General features: G+C 43.8%; 1 protein-coding gene across 5 annotated transcripts in view; it reads right to left on the reverse strand.

Moving 5' to 3' along the window:
* Positions 1-10,832: 10,832 nt before the first annotated feature.
* LOC115101365 (kelch-like protein 13) overlaps positions 10,833-17,490 on the reverse strand; it is a 68,999-nt gene continuing 62,341 nt past the window's right edge. For all 5 annotated transcript variants that reach the window (XM_029620787.2, XM_029620784.2, XM_029620786.2 and 2 more), the window contains one exon: positions 10,833-11,952. In XM_029620787.2, coding sequence (XP_029476647.1) covers positions 11,465-11,952 — 488 coding nt within the window. In that variant the 3' untranslated portion in view covers positions 10,833-11,464. The remainder of the gene's footprint in view (positions 11,953-17,490) is intronic.

Consider the following 17,490-nt stretch of genomic DNA (forward strand, 5'->3'; position numbering starts at 1 on the left):
AGTTCTCATTTGCAACTGCGACCTGGCCAAGATAAAGCATAGCAGTGTGAACAGACAATACAGAGTTACACATGGAGTAAACAATTAACAAGTCAATAACACAGTAGAAAAAAAAAAATGGGCAGTCTATATACAATATGTGCAAAAGGCATGAGGAGGTAGGCGAATAATACAATTTTGCAGATTAACACTGGGGTGATAAATGATCAGATGGTCATGTACAGGTAGAGATATTGGTGTGCAAAAGAGCAGAAAAGTAAATAAAAAAATAAATAAAAAACAGTATAAAAACAGTATGGGAATGAGGTAGGTGAAAATGGGTGGGCTATTTACCAATAGACTATGTACAGCTGCAGCGATCGGTTAGCTGCTCGGATAGCTGATGTTTGAAGTTGGTGAGGGAGATAAAAGTCTCCAACTTCAGCGATTTTTGCAGTTCGTTCCAGTCACAGGCAGCAGAGTACTGGAACGAAAGGCGGCCAAATGAGGTGTTGGCTTTAGGGATGATCAGTGAGATACACCTGCTGGAGCGTGTGCTACGGATGGGTGTTGCCATCGTGACCAGTGAACTGAGATAAGGCGGAGCTTTACCTAGCATGGACTTGTAGATGACCTGAGCCAGTGGGTCTGGCGACGAATATGTAGCGAGGGCCAGCCGACTAGAGCATACAAGTCGCAGTGGTGGGTGGTATAAGGTGCTTTGGTGACAAAACGGATGGCACTATGATAGACTGCATCCAGTTTGCTGAGTAGAGTGTTGGAAGCCATTTTGTAGATGACATCGCCGAAATCGAGGATCGGTAGGATAGTCAGTTTTACTAGGGTAAGCTTGGCGGCGTGAGTGAAGGAGGCTTTGTTGCGGAATAGAAAGCCGACTCTTGATTTGATTTTCGATTGGAGATGTTTGATGTGAGTCTGGAAGGAGAGTTTGCAGTCTAGCCAGACACCTAGGTACTTATAGATGTCCACATATTCAAGGTCGGAACCATCCAGGGTGGTGATGCTAGTCGGGCATGCGGGTGCAGGCAGCGATCTGTTGAAAAGCATGCATTTGGTTTTACTCGCGTTTAAGAGCAGTTGGAGGCCACGGAAGGAGTGCTCTGCTGACCACTCTGTCTCCCATTCCATGTACCAGAATGCTGCCGTTAGCGAGGACGTTCTCACCTTTACTGTTAAGGCGAGGCTGCAAGTTCCACCGACAAAATATAATTTAGCACTCTGGTACCCTGCAAACCATGTCCCATTCTGTATTCTACATGAGGCAAATGTAATGAAGTCCATTCCCCATGTTGTGAATGGCTGCTGTTCATACAAGGATTTTTACATTGCTAGACATGACCACCTTGTTGATCTGATTGCCAGAGAGGTGAGACAAGTAGTCTCCCCAACACTACACATGCAGAAACATTCTTGTGTAAAGGGGAAGCTGGTTTGATGATGATGTGTTTTCCTGTGCGCCAAATACACCACATATTTTTAATTTTTTTTTATTTAACAAGGCAAGTCAGTTAGTAACAAATTCTTATTTAAAATGACGGCCTACCAAAAGGCAAAAGGCCTCCTGCGGGGACAGGGGCTGGGATTAAAAAATATATAAATAAAATATAAATATAGAACAAAACATACATCACGACAAGAGACAACACTACATAAAGAGAGACCTAAGATAACAACATAGCAAGGTAGCAACACATGACAACACAGCATGGTAGCAACACATGACAACACAGCATGGTAGCAACACCACATAACAACTTGTTGGCAACACAACATGGTAGCAGCACAAAACATGGTACAAACATGATATTGTTGTGGGGGGAAGCCAGGTGGAGGGGCTCATTTTGGAAGTGGACTGCTCATTGGACGGCTACATGGTGCATGCCTTTGCAGAGTATCTGTTTAAATACCAGCCCCGTGTGGCATGCTGGGACAGCCTCGGGTGGTGGTGCAAGCTGGTGGGGCTGATATTTGGTAGTCTCGGCCATGTACACAGGCTTGTAGTGCATGGCCTCCAGATTGCGGGTCTGATAAAAACTTGGGCAAGGCAATTGACTAGGTACTGATCTGTTTCAGTCTAGTGGTTTGGAGGACTGCCATGCATACAGGGATCTTTGAAATGTTGGATCCTTTTTTTGTACATTTGATTGATGGATTCAAATAAAGTATTTAATGTGTGTGAGGAGAGGGGACATTTGGTCTCTGAGCCTTGTGATGTGAGTGCTGGGACTCAGACAGTGGTGGGTACAGACTACAGACAGTGGTGGGTACAGACTACAGTCAGTGGTGGGTACAGACTACAGACAGTGGTGGGTACAGACTACAGACAGTCCCGAGAGGGGAGGTAGCGTGAGTGTGTGCGGACGGATGCCGACGCGAGGGTGGGTATAGTACTCTGGGACAGACATGGCACCGTATCCCAGGCAGCCCTGTTCCAGACTTAATCACAACTCAACCGCAGTGCTCCCCCTCCCTCCCCCGGATGCTCTGCTCCTATAGTCAACTAGAACACAGATAAACCAAACAGATATTAACATTTGACCATACTGGCCTTTCCCTAACCATGTTTAGGTATCTTAAAGAGATAAGAGAACTTCCCTCACTCAGCAAGTCATTGCAATTTAACGCTTTATACATGAGGGAACTATATTGTGAAAACAGAATTGAGGCATTGTGTATTTTCGTTTTTGTTACAATATTAAAAGGGTACAAAAAGGTACAATAATTATGATTTTTTTAAAACAAATTCAAGGTCATTGCATAGACTGCAGGCTTGCAATGAATCAGTGAAAAATAAGAAAAAGTTTAGTTTTGGAATGAATTAACATCAAATAATTCCATGAATTAATTTCTTGCCCAGAGCAACATTCCAATAGGATAGCAGCAATGCGGTGCATATTTTGCTTTGAAGTTTCAGTGCAAGTTTAATTTTTATTGATTAAGTATATTATATTGGGAATTAATCAGATATGGTAATCAGGTATTTCCAAGACATGATAGAATATTGACTTATAATAGCTGAAATTTCATTTTGTGTGTTTATCTAAGAGCAGTAGGTGAAAGCACTCATAGTCCATGACTACTTCTCAAGGTTAAAATCAAATGAGGAAAAGGTCCTGTACTTTGTCTCATGGGCCCAGAATAACATCCAAACTAGCCCACAGAAAAAGGTCTGCATGTAGAACATTGTACCCAGATGCTTTCACTTTTACTATTATGTATATTAACAATTGTAGGTGACAACTTCTATGACATGTGAATTGTGTCATTTCAGCAGCCTTGTCCAGCCATTCTGTTTCTCATTAAGACCTTAGTGAAAAAGAGCATCCAGCCAAGACTACAATATAACATTTTAGCCTCAATCCACTTATTTCACATAAAGGGTACGTGAGATGAATCTGTGAGTCTATATCCTGGTCTCTGGTGTAAAATAAAGCCTGAACAGTATTTAACCTTGAAAAGGAATAAGTGTTCACAGAGTTCTCCCAGTGGTTCGTCCCCTCTGTTGCCCAGGCAGGGTGGCCTTCTCTGCAGACCGGGAGTCAGGAGAAGTTAAATCAATCAGATGCTTCCTTTGCAGTGACAGAGAGGAGTCTCATAGGTTAAAAGAAAAAGAACCAGACCACTGAGACACACAGAACAGCCCAGTGTGTGTGTCTGTTGGTCCGCTCCACTCACAGCAGCATCCCCGTCTGGCCCAGTGTCACGCCATACACTCTCTGGGGGTTCTCTGTTACTTTAGCATGGCGACCTGCGGCCCGGCCCCACCCACCCCCTGACCATGGGGGGAAAACAGGAACAAAACCACCCTAATATGAGATATACCAGATATTCAACAGCACAGAGCAGAGTAGCAGGGATTGGAGTGCCGCAGTAGATTTGTACATGAGATAAACCCATTTCAATAATATTTTGGCTAAGACATTTAAATAAAAATGTCCCCATATGTATGGAACAGAATGATAAACTGAGGAAAATCCTAAAAAATTGATAATTTTTTATAATATAAAACAATTGGAGGATGTGGCATGAATACAATATCCAATTAGATCTGGTAGGGAACTCATTACTTGTTTTGTGTCTATTGAGTTGAGTTACATTGTAGTCATTTAACAGACACTCTTATCCAGAGCAACTAGGGTTCAGTGCCTTGCTCAAGGGCACATTGGCATATGTTTCACCTAATTGGATCAGGGATTCGAACCAGCAACCTTTCGGTTATTGGCCCAACTATCTTAACCGCTAGGCTACCTGCTGCCGCCCATGGTTGGGGTTAATCATTTTACTGCTGGCATCCCTGTGCACTTTATCACAAATGACAGCTGCGTCAGGCAAAGAGAACGTCCTCCAACAAGAAACAGAATCCAAAGAAACAAGATATTCTTTGTTCAGATCAAAGGAAATTGGTCAGATAATGAAAAATGATCAGTAATGGGGTGTGTTCTAAGCATGTCTGTGTATTAAATGGCCTGTGCGTGTCAGGGAATCTGTGTATTAAATGGTCTGTGCGTGTCAGGGAATCTGTGTATTAAATGGCCTGTGCGTGTCAGGGAATCTGTGTATTAAATGGCCTGTGCGTGTCAGGGAATCTGTGTATTAAATGGCCTGTGCGTGTCAGGGAATCTGTGTATTAAATGGCCTGTGCGTGTCAGGGAATCTGTGTATTAAATGGCCTGTGCGTGTCAGGGAATCTGTGTATTAAATGGCCTGTGCGTGTCAGGGAATCTGTGTATTAAATGGCCTGTGCGTGTCAGGGAATCTGTGTATAGGTGCATGACCTTACTTTTAATGCCAGAAAAAAAGCCTTCAGCTCAACGCTGAAATGGCCTCGGAGTCAATCACCATCCGGAGTGTATTGATGTGTTAGGAGTATTAGTGAGACAGCAGAGTCGAGAGCCCTACACTGTTCACCATGACATTACCTTAGCTATCAACACAGACCCCCAGATTGTTTGATACCCATCTCCTCCACACTCATTTTATTTTGACTGACAATGTGTTCTGCACACAACCTACATCCTGGAGAATCTGGGTCATTTTCTGCTTGGTACCATAGCCCCACAGGGGACATAGAAAACCATGCATGTGTAAAAACTCACACTGAATCCACATTTCCTTCCACCTCCTCTCTCTCTCTCAAAAAAAGGAAGTGAACATGCTGACAGTGGTGCTGAACACCTGGGAGAGAGGTGAGTAAAACGTGTGTGTGTGTGTGTGTGGGGGGGGGCAGTGTAATTTCCAACTCCAAAGCACTCCACTTCTCCTTGCATTCTGTTGTTCCTGTAACGTCGGATTAGCATTTGGGGCACAGCAGCCCTCATTAACAAACCAAAGATACAGACTAAAGGATGTGTTTAGTCAGGCTCTAGATGCTGCTGCATTGAGACAGACCAATAGGAAACACAAGATAACAATGGGACTCTAATTAGACTCTGGTGACTAAATCTAATATCTTACATTATTGATACGATGATGAAAACACAAACACCCCCTTTACCGATCTGTGTTATATAGCAGTATGTTGCAGCCTATCTGATCCAGTCTACTCTACCTGCAGACACAAAAGCAGCAGTCAGGGTTTGGGAACACACATCCTCCAACAGCCCCGCCTTCTACATGAGACTGTGGTAACAGCACATCACGGTCAAACTGCTGACCTTTTCACAATCAGTTGTGTGAGAACACAGCATACAGGATAATGAATAATGTAGTGAGAATGATGATAGCTGTAATGGATCACAGTAGGGACCCTGGCAGACAGGGTAATATAGTGAGAATGATGATAGCTGTAATGGATCACAGTAGGGACCCTGGCAGACAGGGTAATGTAGTGATAATGATGATAGCTGTAATGGATCACAGTAGAGACCCTGGCAGACAGGGTAATGTAGTGATAATGATGATAGCTGTAATGGATCACAGTAGGGACCCTGGCAGACAGGGTAATGTAGTGAGAATGATGATAGCTGTAATGGATCACAGTAGGGACCCTGGCAGACAGGGTAATGTAGTGAGAATGATGATAGCTGTAATGGATCACAGTAGGGACCCTGACATACAGGGTAATGTAGTGATAATGACGATAGCTGTAATGGATCATAGTAGAGACCCTGGCAGACAGGGTAATGTAGTGATAATGATGATAGCTGTAATGGATCACAGTAGGGACCCTGGCAGACAGGGTAATGTAGTGAGGATGATGATAGCTGTAATGGATCACAGTAGAGACCCTGGCAGACAGGGTAATGTAGTGAGGATGATGATAGCTGTAATGGATCACAGTAGAGACCCTGGCAGACAGGGTAATGTAGTGAGGATGATGATAGCTGTAATGGATCACAGTAGAGACCCTGGCAGACAGGGTAATGTAGTGAGGATGATGATAGCTGTAATGGATCACTGTAGGGACCCTGGCAGACAGGGTAATGTAGTGAGGATGATGATAGCTGTAATGGATCACAGTAGAGACCCTGGCAGACAGGGTAATGTAGTGAGGATGATGATAGCTGTAATGGATCACAGTAGAGACCCTGGCATACAGGGATAATGAAGTGAGAGCGATGATAGCTGTAATGGATCACAGTAGAGACCCTGGCAGACAGGGTAATGTAGTGAGGATGATGATAGCTGTAATGGATCACAGTAGAGACCCTGGCAGACAGGGTAATGTAGTGAGGATGATAGCTGTAATGGATCACAGTAGAGACCCTGGCATACAGGGATAATGAAGTGAGAGCGATGATAGCTGTAATGGATCACAGTAGAGACCCTGGCAGACAGGAGGGGAATCTTCACTGGGCTCTATAGAGACAGACACACAGGGAGCTACCGACACAGGCTGGAAGACATTCGCTGAAGCACCCTGTAATTTAATTGTTTTTTAATTAATGGAAAATGTGTTTACATTAGCATATAATGCTAATACCATTACCATATCCTGGTCCACAGAGAATACCATTACCATATCCTGGTCCACAGAGAATACCATTACCATATCCTGGTCCACAGAGAATACCATTACCATATCCTGGTCCACAGAGAATACCATTACCATATCCTGGTCCACAGAGAATACCATTACCATATCCTGGTCCACAGAGAATACCATAACCATATACTGGTCCACAGAGAATACCATAACCATATCCTGGTCCACAGAGAATACCATTACCATATCCTGGTCCACAGAGAATACCATTACCATATCCTGGTCCACAGAGAATACCATTACCATATCCTGGTCCACAGAGAATACCATTACCATATCCTGGTCCACAGAGAATACCATTACCATATCCTGGTCCACAGAGAATACCATAACCATATCCTGGTCCACAGAGAATACCATAACCATATCCTGGTTCACAGAGAATACCATAACCATATCCTGGTCCACAGAGAATACCATTACCATATCCTGGTCCACAGAGAATACCATAACCATATCCTGGTCCACAGAGAATACCATAACCATATCCTGGTCCACAGAGAATACCATTACCATATCCTGGTCCACAGAGAATACCATTACCATATCCTGGTCCACAGAGAATACCATTACCATATCCTGGTCCACAGAGAATTCCATTACCATATCCTGGTCCACAGAGAATACCATTACCATATCCTGGTCCACAGAGAATACCATTACCATATCCTGGTCCACAGAGAATACCATAACCATATCCTGGTCCACAGAGAATACCATAACCATATCCTGGTCCACAGAGAATACCATTACCATATCCTGGTCCACAGAGAATACCATTACCATATCCTGGTCCACAGAGAATACCATTACCATATCCTGGTCCACAGAGAATACCATTACCATATCCTGGTCCACAGAGAATACCATTACCATATCCTGGTCCACAGAGAATACCATAACCATATCCTGGTTCACAGAGAATACCATAACCATACCATATCCTGGTTCACAGAGAATACCATAACCATATCCTGGTCCACAGAGAATACCATTACCATATCCTGGTCCACAGAGAATACCATAACCATATCCTGGTCCACAGAGAATACCATAACCATATCCTGGTCCACAGAGAATACCATTACCATATCCTGGTCCACAGAGAATACCATTACCATATCCTGGTCCACAGAGAATACCATTACCATATCCTGGTCCACAGAGAATACCATAACCATATCCTGGTCCACAGAGAATACCATAACCATATCCTGGTCCACAGAGAATACCATTACCATATCCGGGTCCACAGAGAATACCATTACCATATCCTGGTCCACAGAGAATACCATTACCATATCCTGTTCCACAGAGAATACCATTACCATATCCTGTTCCACAGAGAATACCATTACCATATCCTGTTCCACAGAGAATACCATTACCATATCCTGGTCCACAGAGAATACCATTACCATATCCTGGTCCACAGAGAATACCATTACCATATCCTGGTCCACAGAGAATACCATTACCATATCCTGGTCCACAGAGAATACCATTACCATATCCTGGTCCACAGAGAATACCATTACCATATCCTGGTCCACAGACAATACCATTACCATATCCTGGTCCACAGACAATACCATTACCATATCCTGTTCCACAGAGAATACCATTACCATATCCTGTTCCACAGAGAATACCATTACCATATCCTGTTCCACAGAGAATACCATTACCATATCCTGGTCCACAGAGAATACCATTACCATATCCTGGTCCACAGAGAATACCATTACCATATCCTGGTCCACAGAGAATACCATTACCATATCCTGGTCCACAGAGAATACCATTACCATATCCTGTTCCACAGAGAATACCATTACCATATCCTGGTCCACAGAGAATACCATAACCATATCCTGGTCCACACGACCAGGGCGAGCAAACAATGTAAAAAACATAACCGACTGATGACGCACGCTGCTGATGTAAATGTGAAGTAGGCCAACTGAAGCAGCCTTGAAATATACCTTCTGAACAGAACAAATGTGTGACTAACTAGCCTTACCATCAGCCCTAAAATCTAAATAAAAGGGCTTGCTCTGTCCTCTTGGTTGGCATTATGAATACATTTACCATCCATGAAGGTCACATTGATCTCTTATCACACTGTATAAGTCCAGAGCATTTTACTATACACCTACTATGAGATGGGTTAGGATTTGTATTGCTCATCTCAAATATGAGTCAGGACTAAACTAATTTCCCATTCAAGTGAGAGCGTAGTCTCCTCTCCCAGGGACCTCTGTGCCCCTCAAATATCAGTGACTGTGATGAACTGATGGAAAGACTTTTCAGTTAAGTGCAAGTAATTTAAGCGTAGTGTAAAATAGCACATGGATCCTGAGCAAAGAGCACCAAGCTATGGCACTCTCCACTCTCAGTAAACAACTGCCGGCACTTGAGCTCAGAGTCCCATATGAATAGTATTCAGAGTGCAGCTGTCGATGAGCAGAACAACATCCATCAGGAAACCCAAGGCCAATCACTCCAGTCCCATTCCCCGTCATATCTTCTCCCCCCCCCCCCCCCCAGCAGTACCTTCCCCTGATCCCCCGGGGTTCCCAGTCGCCTGCCCTCGAACTGGCGCTGGAATCTGGATGTGTTAAAATAGCCCAGCACACTACTGGCCCTGAGGGTCTGGAGCTGAAGGAGACATGAGTGAACAGGACAAGGGCAGGCGGTGGCGATGGAGCACATTCACTGGAGGCTGTTGCCCAGATGCACCGCCCGAGGCACCACTGGATCATCTTATAGCATTTACATGTTTTCAGTCATACATTTCTATATGACATTTTTTTATAAAAAAAAAAAAATTCTGTGCCCAATAGTGTATCCTTTCATGCACCATCAAACAAAAACAACCAGTGACATATCAGTTTTCCTTTCCTTGCTCCAGCGTGTTGCAGATTTGTTTGTGTTGGACACCATATGCTGCCACTGAGGTTTTAATGGGCCAGAGGCAGGTGGCTAGGTTGTGGGTGACCTTACCGTCTGTCTGTGTGCCAGGTGAAAGGACACAGTGGAGGACGGTGGCGTCCTGAATCACTGGGCACAGTGGGCAGGAATCAACTCAGTGAAGAATAGTGGTTATGGTTGTGATTAGGATTAAGACAGCAGACACGGCATCTTCACTTTGTGTGTACATCTACAGTTACTGTCTTGAAAATCTCTTGTATCTTGAGAACAATAAATGTTTAAAAATATTTGTCTATTTAATCAGATGACAACTGGTTCATTCTGAGGACAACACTAGCTGGGGAGGGGAGGAGGGGACTGGAGGAGAGAGGAGGGGGGAGAGAAGGAGGGGCTTGGTTGAGAGGGGGGTAGGAGGAGGAGGGGGAGAGAAGGAGGGGACTGGGGAGAGAAGGAGGGGGTGGAGAAGGAGAAGGAGGGGACTGGAGGAGAGAAGGAGGGGGAGGGGAGTAGGAGGAGAGGAGGAGGGAGAGAAGGAGGGGGAGGGGAGTAGGAGGAGAGGAGGGGAGAGAAGGGGGAGGAGAGTAGGAGGAGGGGGATGTGAGAAGAGGATTGAAGGGGGGAGTAGGAGGAGATAAGGGCGGGAGTAGGAGGAGGAGGGGGAGGAGAGAAGGGGGGAGTAAGGAGGAGGAGGAGGAGGGTAGGGGTTCTGAGGCTGTACTGAAGGGACATAATGCTTAATGATGAGATTATTTTCAACAAGTAAATTGAGAAAAAGAACACGTCAGTGTTTTTAATGGGGAAAATACACTTTCCAGGAGGTTCTAAAACAGATAGTTGATGTTAAGCTCAATAACAAAGAGAACGCACCAACCATGTGCCTAAGTAAATGGCAAGATACTTTGGGGAGACACCATTCTTTTTTCAAAATCTTGTTTATTAAATTTAGAAAACACAATTTTGTTAACGGTTTCATAGCAATAGCAGGAAAGAACTGAAACTGAAAGAGGGAGGGGGGGGGTGGGCCGACCCCTGAGTTTAAAACTATCTCTGTGTGGAGCTCAGCTGCCCCTATCCTGCTGCGCTGGGTGTCAACTGGCCCTAACCTGGCAGACTAAAACAGAGTCAGTATGGTAACCAACAGCGTGGTTTTTACCCGCTAAAACGTCTAAAGAAAAAGGATGTAATAAAACTTCAAAGACATCAGGTAGAAAAGTTGAATTTCAAAGTCACTCTTCAAGTCAAGGTATTTCCTGCCAAAATATACCGAATATGTAACATTAACATGTAATTAGGTTGCCAAACCATATCGGTATGTAGATTTCATCACTAGGGAGGGGGGTTCTGCACAGCTTTGGGGGAGGAAGGGGTGTATCGGGATGTAGATTTCATCATTAGGGAGGGGGGTTCTGCACAGCTTTGGGGGAGGAAGGGGTGTATCGGGATGCAGTACAGATGTAGTCCAAAGAAGAAGTGCAAACAATGTCTATAGGGTGTTGGGGGTTGTGGGGGTGTGAGAGGAGCGGGGTGGGCTCCCCCCCCTGTTCTTCAAGGTGCTGAGAGGGGTGACTCTCTGGAGGGGGAGCCCATCAAGTCCTCTGGAGGAAACACGGTCAGTGTGCAGGCTCTGATCCCGCCCAGCGATTCAGGCAGGTCAAACACTTTGTGCCACTCGTCCTTCTCCGGGTCGTACTTCTGCACTATCTCCACCATACAGCGGTTGTTCCACGAGTAGCCTCCCACCACGTAAATCTTGTTCTCGAACACTGCCACACCCACGTCGCTCTGGCCCCGCAGCATGGCGGCGATGGGCGTCCACAGGTCCAGGGCCGGGGAGTAGTACTCACAGCTTAACACGTCATCGTAGTCGCTGGTGCCCCGGAAGTGATTCCCCCCGATGACGTAGAGGCGGTCGCCCACCGTGCACATACAGTGCAGGCCACGCACCGTGGTCATGGGCGCTTTCTGAGTCCATTTGTCTGCATCTGGGTCAAAGCACATCAGCTCTTTCTGAAATGTGTCGTGAGTGATTCCCCCTGCAACACAGAACAAAACCGTATTAAATAAGACCCATGACATTGATTTCCTGGGGTTGAAAACCGCCCTGGGGTCTAATCAAAACCATTTAATAGCCTGAGCCAATTGAACTGGACCTAATAGTAACTCTATCCTGGCCTCAACCTAGATCTACATTCAGCTCTGCCACATTGTGTTGCCACGTTGTGTTGCCACGTTGTGTTGTTGCCACGTTGAGCCTTGACCAGCTCCTGTCCTGTAAGTCACATGGCCAGACCACAGCACCGTGACTGGCCTTGCAGAGCATGTAATCCTGAACCCCCAGTTAACTTTACTTCACACAACCTCCTCAGAAACACACGGCTGCTCTTCCCAGCAACACACACACAATTAGCCCAATGCTTAGCACCACTAATACACACTACACACATTTTCTCAGCCACAAACCTGCAATAAAATATGACAAATAAAATGAATCAGAAATTCATAACAATACAGTGCATGTGTACCAAGGTTATTAATAGTGGTTTTAATTTCTATTAGTTTATTTAAAATTCTGTTATTTAGTTTGTTACTTTTCAGATTTGATTTACGGGTTTTTATTTAGTTTGATAGAAAGACGACATGATTATATGATTTAGTTTCAGTTGTATTGTTGGGGACAGAGAGTAGTCTATGCATGAGAGGCTAGGAGCCATTTATGTGGGGTAGGTCTAGTTAGTTTTTTTAGGATGTCACTTCATGCCACTAGGGGTCAGTAATAAGGAACGTCATAGGTTTAAATTATGACTCAAACTAAACCTATTTTAGGCCGTGTTCCAGAGCATAGACATTGCGGACGCCTGACAGATCTTTCAACACTTGGATAGGTACTTTAAGTATCAGCTGACCACATCATATGTTACAGCAATCAGTCAGTCGATGACACAGTCGTATTGTCCCCTCTGCGGAGACAATACGCAGACCAGAGTTGACCGGCCCCGATCAGAAATGAGGGGGTGTCTCGCTTTCTCTGTCTTTGCCCTGGATTTCTTCCCTGTTGTTAGCTAGTGATTGCAAATGGTCTATTATTTTGAAAAGATGTTCAAGTAACAGCTATAACAATTCAAATACATGTCCTCATAGATGGAAGGCAGGTGGGAGGAGACAAGATCAATTGGGACCATTCTAGCCAATGAGAGGGCAGATACGTGTGTGAACAACAGGCAGAACTAAGTTGTTTTTCTCAAAGTTACAGAATGTCATATGAATTCACTTATATCATTACATTTGTAACAACCTAAACATTACTCGATTTGATCAAATAAGCCAAACGTAATTTGACACTCATAGATCTCCACGCTAAAAGGTCTGCTTAGCTCGCGGGGCGCGGGGACCGATTTTGGGCGGAGGTAATCCTCTCGTGTCACCTCTCCTCTCTGGTGATATCTAGCAATAGTGATGCACAAGCTAATCTTATTTGAAACATTTACTCACCAGAATCAGAAGCTCGAACAACCCATTAGGAAAAAAAGCTTGAAAACACATTTTAAAATAACTGAACATAATTTATATTTACTTTATTTTTGCAGCCAAAGATCATAGTTCCAGTATAGTTTTTAAACTGTTTTTCTAAACGATTTTATCTTACAGAAACGTTCTTTTAGTTTACTATAATAACCTTGGCATGTACACATAGGAACTGTAGTGGTGGAAACAAAGGAATAGAAGGGACACACAAAACTGAGGAAAGAAACAAAACAGGACATGTCTATAGGGAAGGCTGAAAATAAAGAGGAACACAATCCCAGCATGCAACTGGGTGAGAGCCAGGCAGGCATCCCTTCCTCCCTGTGCTGTGTAGAGTGGCTGGGAGCATACCCAGCAAGGTGAGGATCTGCAGTGCATGCTGAATGGCGCCCCAATCCATCCACTGCTGCCCAATGATCTCTCTCGCTTTCTTTACCTCTTTCTTTCTCTCCCGCTCTCCCTCCCATACTCAATCTATACAGACCTATTTTTAGTCAGTTTAACACCAGCCTCCTCCTCGATCATTAGAGCAAACACTTAGATGCCAGAGTTCAATCCATTCTCGTTATTCAAGTGTGTGCGAGTGAGTGAGCATCATTAAAATAATCTCTGAGACAAGAAAGACCTATCAAACCCACTAATAGAACAGCAGCTTGATATAGGCTGTGGTTCTTTTGTACAGTGGGGCAAAAATAATTTAGTCAGCCACCAATTGTGCAAGTTCTCCCACTTAAAAAGACGAGAGGCCTGTAATTTTCATTATAGGTACACTTCAACTATGACAGACAAAATGAGGGGAAAAAAATCCAGAAAATCACATTGTAGGATTTTTTATGATTTTATTTGCAAATTATGGTGAAAAATAAGTATTTGGTCACCTACAAACAAGCAAGATTTCTGGCTCTCCCTGTAACAACTTCTTTAAGAGGCTCCTCTGTCCTCCACTCCACGCCCAGCAACAGCCCTAAAACATCACTGCTCTAGAGGAGATCTGCATGGAGGAATGGGCCAAAATACCAGCAACAGTGTGTGAAAACCTTGAAGATTTACAGAAAACGTTTGACCTCTGTCATTGCCAACAAAGGGTAAATAACAAAGTATTTAGATAAACTTTTGTTATTGACCAAATACTTATTTTCCACCACAATTTGCAAATAAATACCATTAAAAAAATCCTACAATGTGATTTTCAGGATTTTTCCCCCTCATTTTGTCTGTCATAGTTGAAGTGTACCTATGATGATAATTACAGGCCTCTCTCATCTTTTTTTTAGTGGGAGATCTTGCACAATTGGTGGCTGACTAAATACTTTTTTGCCCCACTGTATGTTGAGCTGCAGCTCACTGCCCAAGGTAAGTAGCATCTTACACTAACTGATGTAACTGGCCAACAACCTTCAGGGCTTCTAATGGCTGAAGGATAGCTCTATTACAGATATATTTTTTACAGCAAATGTGGAGAGGATAGATTTTGTTTCCAAAAAATTGACAAAAGAATCTCAGAGACTCAATGTTCAGTTTTTTGTTAAAACTAAGCATCATAGCGGCTCACTACAGATCCAGGTTCAATATCGGGCTGTGTGGCAGCCGGCTGCGACCGGGAGACCCATGAGGCACACAACTGGCCCAGCATCGTCCGGGTTAGGGGAGGGTGTGGCCGGCCGGGAAGTCCTTGTCCCATCGCGCTCTATTGACTCCTGTGGTGGGCCGGGCGTATGCACACTGACATGGTCGCCAGTTGTACAGTGTTTCCGACACATTGGTGTGGCTGGCTTCCGGGTTAAGCGAGCAGTGTCTCAAGAAGCAGTACGGCTTGGCAGGCCGTGTTTGGAGGGCACATGGCTCTCGACCTTCGCATCTCCGGAGTTTCTTACGGCAGTTGCAGCGATGGGACAAGACTAACTACAAGTGGTGTAAAGTACTTAAGTAAAAATACTTGAAAGTACTAAAGTCGTTTTTTGGGGTATCTGTACTTAACAATTTATATTTTTGCTAACTTTTATTTTACTACATTCCTAAAAAAAATAATGTACTTTTTACTCCATACATTTTCCCTGACACCAAAAAGTACTTGTTACATTTTGACAGGAAAATTGTCCAAATCACAGACTTATCAAGAGAACATCCCTGGTCATCAGGAAAGTTTACATACACTTCGGTTGGAGTCATTAAAATGTGTTTTTCCAACCACTCATTCTTGTTAACAAACTACAGTTTTGGCAAGTCGGTTAGGACATCGACTTAATGCATGACAAGTAATTTGTCCAACAATTGTTTACAGACAGATTATTTCACTGTATCACAATTCCAGTGAGTCAGAAGTTTACATACACTAAGCTGACTGTGCCTTTAAACAGCTTGGAAAATTCCAGAAAATGATGCCATGGCATTAGAAGTTTCTGATAGGCTAATTTACATAATTGGAGTCAATTGGAGTGTACCTGTGGGTGTATTTCAAGGCCTACCTTCAAACTCAGTTCCTCTTTGCTTGACATCATGGGAAAATCTAAAGAAATAAAACGAGTCCTATATCGACATAACCTGATAGGCAGCTCAGCAAGGTAGAAGCCACTCCTCCGAAACCGCCATAAAAAAGCCAGACTACGGTTTGCAACTGCACATGGGGACAAAGATCGTACTTTTTAGAGAAATGTCCTCTCGTCTGATGAAACAACAATAGAACTGTTTGGCCATAATGACCATCATTATGTTTGGTGGAAAAAGGGGGAGGCTTACAAGCTGAAGAACACCATCCCAACCGTGAAGCACGAGGGTGGCAGCATCGTGTTGTGGCAGTGCTTTTGCTGCTTCAGGGACTGGTGCACTTCACAAAATAGATGGCATCACGAAGAAGGTAAATTATGTGGATATATTGAAGCAGCATCTCAAGACATCAGTCAGGAAGTTAAAGCTTGGTCGCAAATGGGTCTTCCAAATGGACAATGACCCCAAGCATACTTCCAAAGTTGTGGCAAAATGGCTTAAGGACAACAAAGTCAAGGTATTGGAGTGGCCATCACAAAGCCCTGACCTCAATCCCATAGAAAATGTGTGGGCAGAACTGAAAAAGCGTTTGTGAGCAAGGAGGCCTACAAACCTGACTCAGTTACACCAGCTCTGTCAGGAGGAATGGGCCAAAATTCACCCAACTTATTGTGGGAAGCTTGTGGAAGGCTATCTGAAACATTTGACCCAAGTTAAACAATTTAAAGGCAATGCTACCAAATACTAATTGAGTGTATGTAAACTTCTGACCCACTGGGAATGTGATGAAAGAAATAAAAGCTGAAATAAATCATTCTCTCTACTATTATTCTGACATTTCACATGATTAAAATAAAGTGGTGATCCTAACTGACCTAAAACAGGGAATTTTTACTGGGATTAAATGTCAGGAATTGTGAAAAACTGAGTTTAAATGTATTTGGCTAAGGTGTATGTAAACTTCCGACTTCAACTGTATGTCTGACTAACAACCAATTAGATATCACAAAATTGGGGAGAAAAGGGGGTAAAAGGTACCCTTTTTTTTAACCATGACCATTTATTATTACTATTAATTACAGCCTTTAATTAAGGAATGTGTATCATCACAGTTTAAAGATGATTTGAGCTTTCATTTAAAAACACAGGCAAAAGCTTTTGCATAGAAAACAACTGCAAGCATTCGGAGATGCTTAAAAATATTAGTATCTTTTGCATCTTGAAGACAGTATAAATGGTTGTCCTTTCAAAGACACCTGAGCTCATTGATCGAGGTGCCCTCTTGATAGCTCACAATGATTGCCATTTTCCTGGCACATTTCTCTAATTATTCGTGGAGATAAAATTGTGCCGGTGCTTTGACCCGTCGTAAAAATGTATAACCTGCTTGGAGGAAGCACAGTGCTGGCACAAATGAGACCCAAAGAATCGAGGCGGGGAACACAGAGGAGAGACAAAACCATGGGGTCAGCAAGTTCCAAAAATACCCAATGATGATAAATAGACAGGATGGCCGGCAGCTTCAGGAGGCAGTTGGTTTAAGCCAGAGAGATATACTGTAGAGC

This window comes from Oncorhynchus nerka, linkage group LG19 (assembly GCF_034236695.1).
Source record: "Oncorhynchus nerka isolate Pitt River linkage group LG19, Oner_Uvic_2.0, whole genome shotgun sequence".
NCBI classification, from domain to species: domain Eukaryota; kingdom Metazoa; phylum Chordata; class Actinopteri; order Salmoniformes; family Salmonidae; genus Oncorhynchus; species Oncorhynchus nerka.